We start from the raw sequence: 15125 nt of genomic DNA, 5'->3' as shown, positions 1-15125 counted from the left end.
CACAGTATAATTTTTTTGTATGGAAGCAATAACGTGTGAACAGAAACCACATGCTGTCTACAACAACCACATTGGATGAAGTGAGGTGTCTACCTAAGGCAATTAAAATGCATAGTCATTTAGCACCAAAAAGGTCTAGTCTTGTCAAGCAGACCCCCTTGTGTGCCTGCTGACATTCCAGAAATCTCTTAGGAGCTGGTTCATTATACTAGGTGTGTGTTTGCTGACATTGCGGAGGCATCACTAGTCCAGCTCATTACACTCTGGGTATTTACTGACATTGGAGAGCACTGCCGAGGTGCATTCATTATTCCTCACTAGGAATAACTCACAAAGGTCTGCATGATGACCAGGAACACCTCCAGCAATGTAGTCACATTTTACCTGAGGCGAAGGGGGGTTTGACAAGAGAACATGTGTTTGGTGTTTGCTGCTTACATCCTGACATGTGGTCACAGGCAAAAATGCACAGAAGTAAAATGTGCCCGACTACACCAAAAAGAGCTGAGCAATTCATCAGAAAGCAATTACAGATGGATTTACATATAAATGACTCTATTTCCAGTAAGTTGGTTTGCTAAAAAAACATCTGCCAAGAGAATATACAGACCAAATGTTTATCTGCTTGAGTTTCTGCCACATTCGCTGTATCAGCATTTGTACACACTCACCCTATTCTCCTCCTCTCGAAGGTCCGGCATGGTGCTGATGCACAAACTGACCACTGTCACCACCACCATCAACACAGACAAGCAGGCGAACATCTTTCCTGGCAAGCCCGACTGAGGGTTCTCCACCATGTCCCTCAAACCATTCATGAACTTGCAACAACGTGTCTCCTCGACAGGAGGGCACAGCTGCATACTGTGCCGACGTCGCTCCTCCTCCCGCCGCTCCAGCTCCGCGACTTCCTCGATACGCGTGTACATCTTGCGCTTGCAGCAACGCTCCATGTACGCCATCTCCACGCCCCAATAGTTCAGCTCATCGTGCAGCGAAAGCACACACATCTCCCGTAACATACGCAGTTTTCCCGCCGCTAGGAAGTTAAGAATAATGCGGAATGCACTGGGGCTACGGTCGAAGAAGAACTCGCGATGTGCCTCGTCATAATCGTCACAAACTCGGGCGATTTCCTCAGGGCTGCTGCAGGGTCTCAGACGTCCTAAGCGTGTCAAAGGAAACTGCTCCAGGGTGCTCCAGGGGAAGGTGTAACGGTTTCCCCCCACGTTGATAAGGGCCTGCAGGCCATGGTCCATCGAAAGCAGATCTTCTGGTCGGCGAATGAACTGGGCGCGTTGATAGTACACACCTTTGATAGTTTCTGTTTCCGGGATCTCTGTAAAGATGTGGTCCAAGCTGCTGTCGTCACTGACCGAGAGCTTGCTGAAGTCATGGTTCGCGTTGCTGATAATTGGCATGGTGGCATTGAAGAAAATGTTGACCAAGCGGTAGGGTTATGTTCAAGTTGACTAAGTGTTGTGTGTTAGCTTTTTACCTGGGTGCTGGGCATTGAGATGTTTATCCAAAAAACACCAAGGTGGATCCCATAGGACCTAATGCAGAGTTCAGCGAAGAGCCAAACAGTCCACATCATTTACACACTGTTAGAGACAACAAGAAGACAACAAAAGTCAACAAGGCAAAACAATTACCTTAACTTTGCATTTGTACAATAACCAGCAATCATTGCTTTTTGTTGAAATTACTTGACAATGTTATCCTTCACAGGTAATCTTTACAGCCATGCTCCTCCTAATTTCAATAAAGCAGGATGCTCTTTGACACAGATTGAGTGAACCCGCAAAAGTCTCTGGAGATTGGGCATTTGAGCTCTATCCTCCAGGCATCCTACAACTCTTTACAGACACTGAATAATTTGCTGTTGTCAATGTGTTTCATTATGCTTGGAAAGGGTGGGAGAAAGTGAGAGTGATAAACTATTTATTAATAGAAGAGTATTCCCGTTGGGAGAGAAGCTTGCTATACTGTGTGGAAAGTTAATTGAGGGAAGTGTGTTGAGCATCCCAGTGGCTCTGTCAGGAACATTATCTACAGTACAGTCTGATGAGCAAACAGAGAGTGGAGCAAGATTCTTCACAGTCACACTTAAGTGTTAAAATGAGGCAGAAATTAGGAAGGATGTAAAAATGTTGCTAATGATTGGCAAAATAGTACTGAAGATATTTTATTTTATTAATCTGAAATATTTACACTTTTTGTCCCTTATTCATTGTTTCTTTGTTTATTACAGCAATAATTTCCTCAGTTATACAGTTACACTTTTAACTGTATCACTTATACTTTGGTTCAGATATATGTTATGTGCTTTATACAATGATTTGACTAAATAATTTCAACTGTCTAAACATAAAAACAGAGACCTTAACAACAGCAGACAAAACACAGGAATATTCAAGGGTGACTTTATGTGCCTAAAAAATGCTAATTTATGGAAAAAGTCACTGAACCTCTGACTATGCTAGCCTACTGAATAATCAGATTAATTTTATATTAGTGGCACTAATAATTTTGTGTTATTAATTAATGTTTTTATTTAAACTATAAAAAAAATTAGTTCAAATCTAGCCTAATTGTCCTTCTTCTGTGTATAAACATTTTCCATATTAGATTCGAAACACATCTTAGAATAGATTCAGGCTTCGAAAGCACAAACAGGCATTAAATTAAAGCTAATCAAAAAGCTTCACTGCCAGACCAAAAGCAAAAGTTAACGAATGCATATATATATATATATATATATATATATATATATATATATATATATATATATATATATATATATATATATATATATATATATCAAAGTTAAAAGTCCCAACTCACCCCTCGACACGACTCCACAGTAACCGGTCCTCACTTTCTTCAGCACAGACATATACGCTCCATAATGCTGCATATCCTTTAAAACAAACTCGCTTCACTATTTAACTAACGGTTCTTGATGTAACGCTTAAGTCAGAGGCGGGAAATGTGTTAGATTGCGAAAATTATGCGCTGCTGACACATCAACCCTGTCCCTGAGAGAGAGAGAGAGAGAGAGAGAGAGAGAGAAATTAAATTTAAAGCGAAGTCTAACGTAGAGACTGATAGAAAACCCTGGTCAGGTAAAGTTCGCGCACCCACACAAACAACTTACCACTGACTATTATTTTAAACTAGTTTGCGATGTCTCATGTGTGCGTCAAAGGAACTGAGCGCGTGATAAAAACGGATACTAGAAACTTTAACCCCATTTTAACCGCTTTCGTGGTGACAAAGACGATTTTAATGTATTTGAAAATGAAACAAGCAGAATAGTCTGCAGTCGCAAATTCGCAACAGAACATCTGTTTTTGTCCCTCGTGAGTTCAAACTGCTGCAAGGTTCATACATCTACAGAAATCTGCATACACACACATTAGAGATCATGATCTCTTTTTGTTGACTCTCTGTTTACGCATTGCACGCAGATCAGGCACCATGGGTCAGTCCAATTAGTTTGATTCAGATTTCAACAGCATATAGTTTTTTGCATACATGCTGTTTACCTGGCAGCAATGTTATGAAGTCTAAAGCATCCAAACAGACGCGTTCAAGGTGAGCATACTGTACAATAGGTTGCACCTGCCTAGGGAAATGCAAAAATAGCTAAGCATGTTTGGATAGGTCCTGGTGGCATATTACAGTAATACACTTGAAAGCGAGACAGCTGGCATTGTGCATTTCCACTATCCATCACTGTATGTGAGGGTGGTCTGCACACATAAAATCCAAGAACAGTTACACAAGTATGGGCAAGACCACTCTCTTTCTCTCAACTTTAAAGAAATATTCCAGGTTCCCAGCCCTCCTTTCGTCCCTCATTTTCTAAAAAAAAAAGAAAAATCGTGGTTACATTAAGGCACTTAAAACATGAATGGAGCCAATTCTTGTTGGGGTCTTGAAGGAAGAAATGTGATGCTTATAATTTCATAAAAGCACTTCCATTTATTCTTCATTTAAATCTTTTTTGTAGCTGTAAAGTTGTTTAAATCGTTGTTTTGTGGGATTACAGGGTTTACAACAATATGTCATCATTGCAAGGAAGTTGTAAAATTGGATATACTGTAATTTTAATCATAAAAGACTTGTAAGCGGTTTTATCTAAAAACATGTTAACACGCATATTCTTGTAGTATAATCTTGTGGTTAAACAATACTTTTGAAACAGTGAGTATTTTAAAGTTTACGGATTGGACCCCATTCACTTCCATCATAAGTGCCTCACTGTAATCCAGATTTTGTTTTTTTTTAAAAGAAAAGTCAAATAAATTATTTTTTTATTTTTTATATGTGGTAATCAACACTATGCCACAAATTCTGTCGATTGAGCTTAACTTGTATTGACCCGGATATTCCTTTAAATGAATAAAGTGCAAAAATAAAATACCAGCATACTTTCCTCATATGTAGTACAGAAATCCAGAATTAATACATTCAGTAAAATACACACATGCAACTGTATTTCAAATATTTGCACACACACACACACACACACACACACACACACACACACACACACACACACACACACACACACACACACACACACACAGAGAGAGAGACAGGGCTGTTGCTAATGGAATGAAAGGTGATAATGATTCTAGGGGCCACAGGTCCAAGGGGATATATGAAAGGGGCCCAGACCAATAGACAGTCAGGGGCCCAGAATTCCTTGATACAGCTCTGCACACACACACACACACACACACACACACACACTGTACTGATTTTCAATACATCTTCAAATGATTTGTATGTCATTTCAGCATATATGTACACTTGTTCCCCTATATACACGCAAATGAGTGGCCTCGTTAATGGTGCTGTGGTGGAGGGATGGTTCTGCTAAATTTGAGAGAGAAAGTGATTGTTTGAGAGTTAAATGAAGGAAAAAAGGACAGAAATCAGTTTGAGGATTAAATTGTAATCTCTAGCAACAGAGAGAGAGAGAGACGAGATCAGCCTGAATGATTGAGTGTATTGAGTTGGGGGACAGACAGCTCTGGCAGCTGGTGGGCAGTTGTGTGTCCCCCTGAAATTTGTTTGATCCACTGCACATTCTGATCAACCTTGCTCTTCAAGCAGATGTGTGAATAGCTAGTAGATTACTGCCAAATGGTGGCCTGCCAGGAAAATGAGATGGAGCAAAGGAGAGTAAGTGAGTGACAGAGTGAGTTCATAAAATGTGCGAGCCGGCAAGAGTTTCTCACTCTAAATTCAATCCCGATAATTGGGGTTTGATTAATTCTTTCTCCTGCTGATTGAGTTGATATAATCAAAGAATGATTTTGTGCTTTGAGCACCACAACTTGGTGAGTTTTGGCATGTGAAGGGAGGCAGTGCTGGTTTGCACATCACCATGTTCTCTTTTGTCATCTGGTCAGCAATCCTAATCCAGGATGATTTACTTAACATTCAAATGTGTAATCAAACCCTGCAGCTAGCCAAGAGAAGCAGGTTAAATGGGTTTTCTGCTGGAGGGCTGCAGATGTTGCAATTTTCAAGAGAGAGAGAGAAGCCTTCCATGGTGTTCTGTATTGCACATTAATGCTGGAAGCGGGAATGCATGGACCTACCCCTTTATGCAGACATCAAACACCCATTTGAGCTTAAGTTGGAATTTGAGAACAGCCAGGAATGTAGAACTCCCTCGCAGTCACACACCTCTCTTATTCTCTGTGTGTGCATATGGGAGAGAGAAAGAGTGAATAGCAGACCGGATATCCCCATAAAGGAGGGCCAAAAATAGCATCGTCTTCATCAATTGCATGGAGTGAAGCACATCTGAGCCTTTCCTGTGCCAAATGTGCCCTGTCAGCATTTTGAACAATTCTCATGTTCTATCGAATGAATCCATCTGCCTATCAATTAACTCTCACATGCAACTCTAGAAGCGTCCACATCTGTGAACAACAGGAATGTTATTTGACAAGAACACATGACATTGCCATAACTGCAGCCAGCAGTGAAACTAACATGGGACCGTCCTCTGCTGTGCGTGCTGTGTTTTATTTCCACATTTATTGAGTCTACAGTATTTACATCAGCAGTCCTTACCTGCTGATCAGATTACCTGTAATGACACACCTGGATAAGAACTTGAGACCTCAACCCGATCATCTCACTTCCCTAATCTCTGATCAGTTTACAGATGCCACTGCTCCATTTCTTCACCATGCGGGATCAAATCAGACTTGTGGGGACACATTTCTTTTATTCTCTTTCTTATTACAAGACATTGAGTGCATCCATCAATTTTAAAATGTCAGGAGACTCAATCTTCAAACTCAGTGTGTCCTTAAACTTTGTCACTGTGCCATTGAATTGAATGAAAGATTAATTATCACTGTCTCCTCTCCTCTGCCCATCACTGTCATCATGAAACCCTTTGACCACCATATTGTGAAGTATTTCCCAGTGAAATAAGATATTCTGTCAGGGTTCTACCCTTAGTTTTGGGTTTTTTCCCTTTGAGGCAGATCCCTGACATGTACGAGTTCTATGTCTGTTTTATGTCTTGGATTCAGCCACTTCTGTTGGTTTGATTTATTTACTCTGTGGCTGGGTCCAGGCACTTATGTTTTGTCTTGTGCCATGTGAATGCTCTTGGGTTTGTGTTTTCTCATTCCCTTGTGCATTTGTGTCTGTCTTCAGTGGTAACCCTGTCCTCTTGTTTGCCTTGATACCTGTCTGATTATTAGTTGGTTGTTCCCACCTGCCCTCCTCATTATCTCCTTGTTTTCTTCCTTATTTAACCTCATTGTGTTTTTTGTCCTGTGCCAGTTCATTGTAGATTAGTTCCCTGTCAGGTATCTGACAGTTGGTTCCTGCTTGTCTGTTCCAGCCCTGCTCCAGCCCATCCCAACATCTTGTTTGTTGCCCTGTTTTTCCCTCCAGGAGGTGGAGGGGCTCATTGCTGTCCGCCAGGAGGCTGAGCAGCCGGTTGCTGACCGGCAGAAGGCGGAGGGGCCCGCTGCTGCCGCCAGGAGGCGGAGGGGCCTACTGTTGTCCACCAGGCGGTAAAGGGGCCTGCTGCTGTCCGCCAGGAGGCGGAGCAGCCAGTTGCTGATGGGCAGGAGGTTGAGGGACCAGGAGGTGGCGGTCGCTTCCCTACCTAGAGCCGCCTCTCAGGCTGCCAGACCCCGTCACCTTCCTGGACCCTCCTCTCAGGCCGCCTGCCGGACCCTTAATGTGATGCCACATCTTTGTTTTACCCCTCCCTCCCCCCTCGGTCTGTTCCCCCAGCCCCACCCTGGACTTTTCTATTTGCAACTTTGTTTGGTTTTATTTATTTACTCTGAGTCCAGGCACTTGTATTTTGCTTTGTGAATGTACTTGGGTTTGTGTTTTCTCATTCCCTTGTGCATTTGTTTCTGTCTTCAGTGATAACCCCGCCCTTTCGTTTGCCTTGTTACCTGTCTCATTATTAGTTGATTGTTCCCACCTGCCCATTATCTTAGTTAGACTGGTACCAAATTGTCCACATAACTTCCGGTAAAGACAAAGAACTCTGCGAGACCCAACGTCATAAAATTCTCACACAGATGAGCATCTCCACCTAAGACAACACTCCCTAAATTTTAAGGACCATAAAAAGCTAATCTCACATCTGACCTCTATCTCACCTAAGGTAAATTTAGGATGACTTATCCTGTTCTTGCAAAACATCTGCTCTCTCTCTCCTTCTCCCCCTCACTCCAAGGACACCAAAAACAAAGTTATGACTTATCCTGTACTTTAATGTAAAAGGTTTTCTGATCATACATGTTTGGTCTCATTCCCTTTTAGCAAGGTCAAATCACAAGTAAGATTTAAGAACTTAGTAAAATACAGTATACTTTCAGGGGCAAGACACCTCCCAGATCTCTCACAGAGACCAGATGCTGTATGCATATTAGGTGCTTTCTTTGTAAAAATCAAATGACCTACTCAATCACAAGTTTCAAAAATCTACTCATAACTCCATAATTGTAAACCAAATCCTAAATAACATCAAACATACACATCTGAAATAACAATAGAATTGTTTGGTACTTAAGGAAGGATGGCAGTGGAGCTCAGGGAGTCTGTATTCGGATGACCCACACAGAAAACATTGTGTGTCATTTTTCTCTTCCAGGTAATTGCAATTTAAATTTCTTATGCTTGGTAAATGTTTGAATGGAATGCAACTTTAATTATATTATCATGCTTGGTTCACTGATAGCTTTGAGTTTGATTTATAATTTTAATTGGATTGTTCGAATGTATTATTATTACCTCGTAAAATAAATTGTTATTATGATTCATTCTGAAGGACTGTTTTCTAGTATATTTCTAATTAACTACAAATCTATGGTCAGAGTTGGCTTAACTAAGCTACTTCAGTAGTAACCCAGTTAGTTAAGTATGTACTAAAAGTCTAAACGGCGAACCGATAATCTATAATATAGCTTAGCCAAGTATAATTAAACGGGAATACTAAGAGTAGGGCTGAGAATATTTAAAACAGAACTTAATTGACTGGGGATAAATGGTGAGTTCGAGAATCTATATTGAACCTAGCCAAATAAGACTAAACGGGTAAAGCCGAGAAACTATGAGGACTTAGTCTAAAACTTACTAATATCTGAAACTGATGAATTTGTAGTGCGTCCAGCCGGCACAGGATCCGAATAAATTTGAAATAACAAATGCAGTCTAGAAGAGAGAATTGTTAAAAATAATAAGATACAAAACTTTAATTCAGAGTATAGATACATCAACAAGGTTTTTCATGATTGGAGTCAGATGAAATAAAGAGAAGAATAAACAATAAGATTAATAAAACATGGAAATCAAATCAAATAAACAAAGTATTAATTAAATGCTCACGAAAAGACAGAACGCGCTGGAGACCTTCAGCCACGCTATTGGATGCCAACATTGGACCAATAGGTGGACCCTATATCTCCTTGTTTTCTTCCCTATTTAACCCCATCATGTTTTTTGTCTTGTGCCAGTTCGTTGTGGATTTGTTCCCTGTTAGGTGTCTGCCAGTTGGTTCCTGTTTGTCTGTTCCAGCCCAGGCTGTCATCTTTTGTCTGTTCCAGCCCAGGCTGTCATCTCCGGGAAATCAAAACAAACCTTCTTATTGAATTAATACTACCTCAGCACTTACCTGGACCTTTTCACCTGCACGTCTCTGCTGCCGAAGGACCCGACCCAGTTTGGTTCGGCTGCGTTTAGGGACTACGGCTCGTATAGTTGGCAACGCCGCTGGATCGATCGGGTTAACACCCGCGCTTTCGGGCGGCTATGCAAACTTCTCCTGCCCAAGACGACTCAATCTTTCCTCCCGGACGATGCAGTACCTGGTCCTAGTTCTTTTTCTGCTCTTCATTCTGCCTACTTGGCTGCCAAAATCCACTAACAACTTCATGGTTTTCCGGTACTCAGCCAAACAGCTACTCCAGCTAAACTGTTATCCATCGGCTACTCCGGAGCTCATCGCTGAAATAAAAACCGTCGGACTACGGTTTTTATTTTATCCGGGAAATCAAAACAAACCTTCTTATTGAATTAATACTACCTCAGCACTTACCTGGACCTTTTCACCTGCACGTCTCTGCTGCCGAAGGACCCGACCCAGTTTGGTTCGGCTGCGTTTAGGGACTACGGATCGTATAGTTGGCAACGCCGCTGGATCGATCGGGTTAACACCCGCGCTTTCGGGCGGCTACGCAAACTTCTCCTGCCCAAGATGAGTCAATCTTTCCTCCCGGACGATGCAGTACCTGGTCCTAGTTCTTTTTCTGCTCTTCATTCTGCCTACTTGGTTGCCAAAATCCACTAACAACTTCATGGTTTTCCGGTACTCAGCCAAACAGCTACTCCAGCTAAACTGTTATCCATCGGCTACTCCGGAGCTCATCGCTGAAATAAAAACCGTCGGACTACTTCAACGCCACTGTTACATCCACAGAGGCTCCCGTAGAAACTTAATACACATATCCACCGGGAATGACAGCTTCGGCGCAACACTTCCTCATTGCTTCTCTTCTGCGTCCCGGCATCAAAACAGCAACGCACAACGTCATCAGAGCCAACGTCACGTGAACCATTTCAACCTCCGGTCAGTTCCCATTTCCGCATCATCCCTTTCAAAACAAAAGTCTCTCAAGCTTGGGCTACTGAACATAAGATCCCTTAACAATAAAAGCATCATTCTCAACGAATTCATCCTGGACTCACAATTAGATTTAATCTGTTTAACTGAAACCTGGCAAATACCTCATGACTATTTCTCCCTCAACCAAGCCACCCCGACTGGATTCTCATATATGGACCAACCTCGTCCTGAAGGCAGGGGTGGTGGTATTGCTGTCATCCACAGACAAACTCTCAAGCTTCGCCCTCTCCCCATCCCATCGGTTCCCTCTTTTGAACACCTCTCATTTAAATTCTTAGGCCCCACTCCTCTGACTATTTCAACAATTTATCGCCCTCCCAAACCAAATCCTTCCTTCCTGTCAGATTTCTCAGAATTTATAACTCAACTCTGCACAACTTCATTAACCACATTACTCATAGGTGACTTCAATTTCCATATCGACTCTTCCACCTCCAAACCCACCATGGATTTCATGGACATTATACACAGTTTTAACTTCACACAACATGTCGATTTCCCCACCCACACCCGTGGACACACTTTGGACTTGGTCTGCTCAACTGGACTTAATATTGACACTCTCACACACACAGACCTGGCCATATCCGATCATCTCGCCATATCATTTCACATCAACCTCCCCAGCCCTCACTTCAAGCAGACATGCACCATATCTTACCGAAATCTAAAGTCTCTCTGTCTCACCGCCTTTTCCTCCCATATCACAAACAAAATTTCCATACCCAGCATCCCTGAAAACTCAACCACCGCCGACCTTTTAGCTCACTACAATTGCACGCTCACATCAAGCCTCAATACTCTCGCACCAGTGAAAACTGCAACAGTTACTTTTTCCCGCTCTGCTCCCTGGTTCACTCCTGAACTGCACAAACTCAAAAAAGAATGCAGACAACTGGAACGCCTACATAAGAAAACTGGACTCACTGTACACCTACAAGCCTACAAGGATCACAGCCATCATTATAGATCAGCGCTCACATCAGCCCGCACAGCATTTTACTCTGAGATCATTCACTCTGGATCCTCCAACCCTCGGACTCTGTTTTCCACAGTTAATAAATTACTCAAACCCATTGACAACATCACTCACTTATTCACCATGGACAAATGCAATAATTTCATCGAATTCTTTAAATACAAAATCGACAGCATTCACCAAGAACCCTCTGTGAACATTTCACCCAGCACAGACCCTCAATCTGACTCATCCATTCCATTTCACATCATTCTCCCCTCCCTATCAGTCATTACAGAAACCGATCTCACTAACCACTTCAACAATATCCACCTCACAACCTGCCCACTGGACCCCATTCCATCTGCACTGGTCAAGCACTGCCTCCCCTGCCTCAGCCCACTCATCATGGCTATCATCAACTCTTCTCTCACCTCTGGAACAGTTCCTTCTTCCTTCAAAGTTGCAGCCATCACACCAATACTTAAAAAACCTGGCCTGGATCCTGACAACCCCAACAACTTCCGCCCTATCTCTAACCTACCTTTCCTGTCTAAAATCCTGGAACGCTCGGTCGCCTCTCAACTAAAACACCACCTCCTATCAAATCAGCTCTACGAAACCTTTCAGTCTGGATTCCGTACTCATCACTCTACTGAAACTACACTACTCAAAGTAACAAATGACCTCCTGCTCGCCTCTGACTCTGGTTCCCTCTCCATCCTCCCCCTACTTGACCTCTCTGCCGCCTTCGACACCATTGACCACTCCATCCTTTTACAACGCCTACAACATCTTGGCATCTCTGGCTCAGCTCTCTCCTGGTTCACCTCCTACCTTACCAACAGATCTCAATTCATATCCATCAACAACTGTACGTCTCACACCATACCTGTCAATCATGGAGTCCCTCAAGGCTCGGTGCTAGGTCCCCTTCTGTTTATACTGTACATGCTTCCCCTTGGACTTATCATTCATAAGCATGGATTAAAATTCCATAGTTACGCAGACGACACACAACTATACCTTAACACCAGATCCATCACTCCTGCCACAGTATTAACCATCACAACCTGCCTCTCTGCAATAAAATCCTGGATGAACGCCAACTTCCTTAAACTAAATTGCAATAAATCGGAAATCATCGTCATTGGTCCCAAATCACTCCTCCCCTCCTCCCAAGACTTCACTCTCTCCGTTGATGGCCATACAGTTACCACCTCTACCCAGATCCGAAATCGTGGTTTCATTTTTGACCCCACACTCACATTTAAGCCCCATATCCGTCATATCACCAAAACGTCTTGGGTTATGACTATAACCCTTGTTCCCTGAGAAGGGAATGAGACACTGCGTCGTTGAAAACGACTCTTTGGGGAACGCTCCTTAGCGTGCGCCTCTGAATTATGAATGAAACTATTCCAATCTTGATTGGTGTTGCGTCATGACGTAACATGTGACGGCATAACCGGATGCATAAAAGTGACGCCGGTACACATACACATTAGCCTAGCGATGAAGCAAGCCGCTCTCAGGCCTTGAGGGGCATGGCAGGACGACGCAGTGTCTCGTTCCCTTCTCAGGGAACAAGGGTTATAGTCATAACCCGAGACGTTCCCTTCCGAGGGAACTCACACTGCGTCGTTGAAAACGACTCTTTGGGGAATGAATGCCCACTAGGCCACGCACCGAAAAAAGGCCTGCCCTAGGGTGAAACTGAACTCAGGCACTCAGCTAGGACGAGAGCACACGTGCGCCAGGCGTACTAGGGAGGTGCAGACTATAAAACCTGATGAAAGTGTGCGGGGTAGCCCAACTGGATGCCTCACAGATCTCCTGGAGGGGTACTCCCGATAAGAGAGCCCTAGAGGACGCCATGCCTCTAGTTGAATGAGCCCTCACGGCCAAAGGTGAAGGCAAATTGCGCACCTTGTAGGCCGAGATAATAGCCTGAACAATCCAATTACTAATGGTTTGTTTCGAGGCAGGGAGCCCCTTCTTAGGTGACCCAAAACACACTAACAGTTGGTCCGACCTCCTCCAAGAAGAGGACCTCTCGAGGTAAACACTCAAAGCTCTGACAGGGCAGAGCAAATGGAGCCTCTCTTCTTCTGCCGACACATGAGGTGGAGGATAAAAAGCCTGCAGGACCGTAGACCGTGCCGTGTTAGACGGCACCTTAGGCACATAGCCAGGTCTCGGGTGTAAAATGGCTTTAACTCCGCCAGGGGCAAACTCCAAGCAAGCTGGCGTCACTGCCAGGGCTTGAAGATCACCCACCCTCTTTAGAGAGGTAATAGCTAAGAGAAAAGCCATCTTGAACGTCAGGTCCTTGGGCTGAAGCCGACTGAAGGGGTTCGAAGGGGGCCAGGGATAACCCTTCGAGAACCACCGCCAGGTCCCAGGCAGGAACCCTGGACCTGGTTGTCAGTCTCATCCTCCATGTACCACGGAGAAAACGAATGACCAGCTGGTGCCTCCCCAGAGGCCCATCACTCAGTGGTGCATGGAACGCCGAAATGGCAGCCACGTACACCTTAAGTGTGGAAGGGAGAGACCCGCAGAGAAACGATCTTGAAGAAACTCCAGAACTGAAGCCACCGGGCAGTTAACTGGATCTAATTCATGTTCTCTACACCAAGTGGAGAACACATTCCACTTGAGGCCATATAATCTCCTAGTAGACGGAGCCCTAGAGCTAAGTATGGTTTCAACCACCCCCGCTGATAGACCAGCATTTAGGTACTGAACCCCCTCAGGGGCCAGACCCACAGTTTCCACAGCTCTGGACGAGGGTGGAAGACTATGCCCCCGCCTGAGACAACAGATCCCTCCTCAGAGGAATCTGCCATGGCGGAGCTATCAGGAGTGAAATTATGTCTGAGAACCATACTCGGCCGGCCACATGGGGCAACCAGAAGTAGACTGATGCCCTCTTGGCGGACCCTTTCCAGGACTCCCGGGAGCAGAGCGATCGGGGAAATGCGTACAGGCGAAGCCTCGGCCAAGCCTGTACCATGGCGTCCAACCCCAGTGGGGCTGGATGTGAGAGGGAGAACCAAAGTGGACAGTGGGACGTCTCTCGAGACGCGAATAGATCCACTTCTGATGGTCCAAATTTGTCCCATATCAACTTCACCACCTCTGGATGAAGTCTCCATTCCCCGGGCCTCAGCCCTTGCCTCGACAGGATGTCTGCTCCCTGATTCTGAACCCCCGGAATATACATGCTCTGATAGACAGTATTTTCCCTTGGGACCAAAGAATTATCTGATGCGCCAGTCTGCACAGAGGGCGCGATCTGAGTCCTCCTTGTCGGTTCAGATAAGCTACCACTGATGTATTGTCCGAACGTACTAGGACATGGTAACCTTTGATGTCTGGAAGGAAGCTCCTCAGAGCCCTGAACACAGCCAACATCTCTAGACAGTTTATGTGCCAAGAATGATGATGGTCCTGCCACAGACCCCTGGCAAAGCGGCCGTCCATGACCGCGCCCCAGCCAGTGAGGGAGGCGTCTGTCGAAACGGTTTTCCGGCGACATGACGCTCCCAACACTGGCCCTAGGGACAGGAACCAAGGTTTCTTCCATATTAGCAGAGAACGAAGGCATCTGCGCGTTACTCTGATTATACGAAATGGATTCCCCTTGGGGAAAACACCTTGGCTTTCAGCCACCACTGGAGGGGCCTCATGTGTAGAAGGCCCAAAGGTATCAAGTTGGATGCCGCTGCCATGAGGCCCAGCAGTCTTTGAAACTGCTTTACGGTGATGGCCTGGCCTAGTTTTAACCCGGACACCATCGCCAGAACGGACTCGATACGTGCAGGAGACATGCGTGCCTGCATCGTAACCGAGTCCCACACAACACCCAGAAACGTTGTGCACTGGGATGGTTGTAACACACTCTTTTGTGTTGAGTCTCAACCCCAAACTTCGAATATGGCCAAGGACGACATCTCGATGCCGAAC

The 15125-nt window shown here is 44.4% G+C and overlaps 1 protein-coding gene across 1 annotated transcript in view; it reads right to left on the bottom strand.

Annotated features, from left to right (window-relative positions):
• Positions 1–3020, bottom strand: part of LOC127623250 (potassium voltage-gated channel subfamily G member 4-like) — a 44394-nt gene extending 41374 nt beyond the window's left edge. Inside the window, exons 1-2 of the mRNA XM_052097606.1 lie at positions 2848–3020; positions 672–1604 (exon numbers count right to left, since the gene is read on the bottom strand). Of these exons, the coding sequence (XP_051953566.1) occupies positions 672–1421 (750 nt within the window). The 5' untranslated portion in view covers positions 1422–1604; positions 2848–3020. The remainder of the gene's footprint in view (positions 1–671; positions 1605–2847) is intronic.
• Between the last annotated feature and the right edge of the window lie 12105 nt (positions 3021–15125).

Source organism: Xyrauchen texanus, chromosome 29, assembly GCF_025860055.1.
Source record: "Xyrauchen texanus isolate HMW12.3.18 chromosome 29, RBS_HiC_50CHRs, whole genome shotgun sequence".
Classification (NCBI taxonomy): domain Eukaryota; kingdom Metazoa; phylum Chordata; class Actinopteri; order Cypriniformes; family Catostomidae; genus Xyrauchen; species Xyrauchen texanus.
Note: the sequence above shows the minus strand (reverse complement) of the source record. Positions and strands in the feature narration are given on the sequence as shown.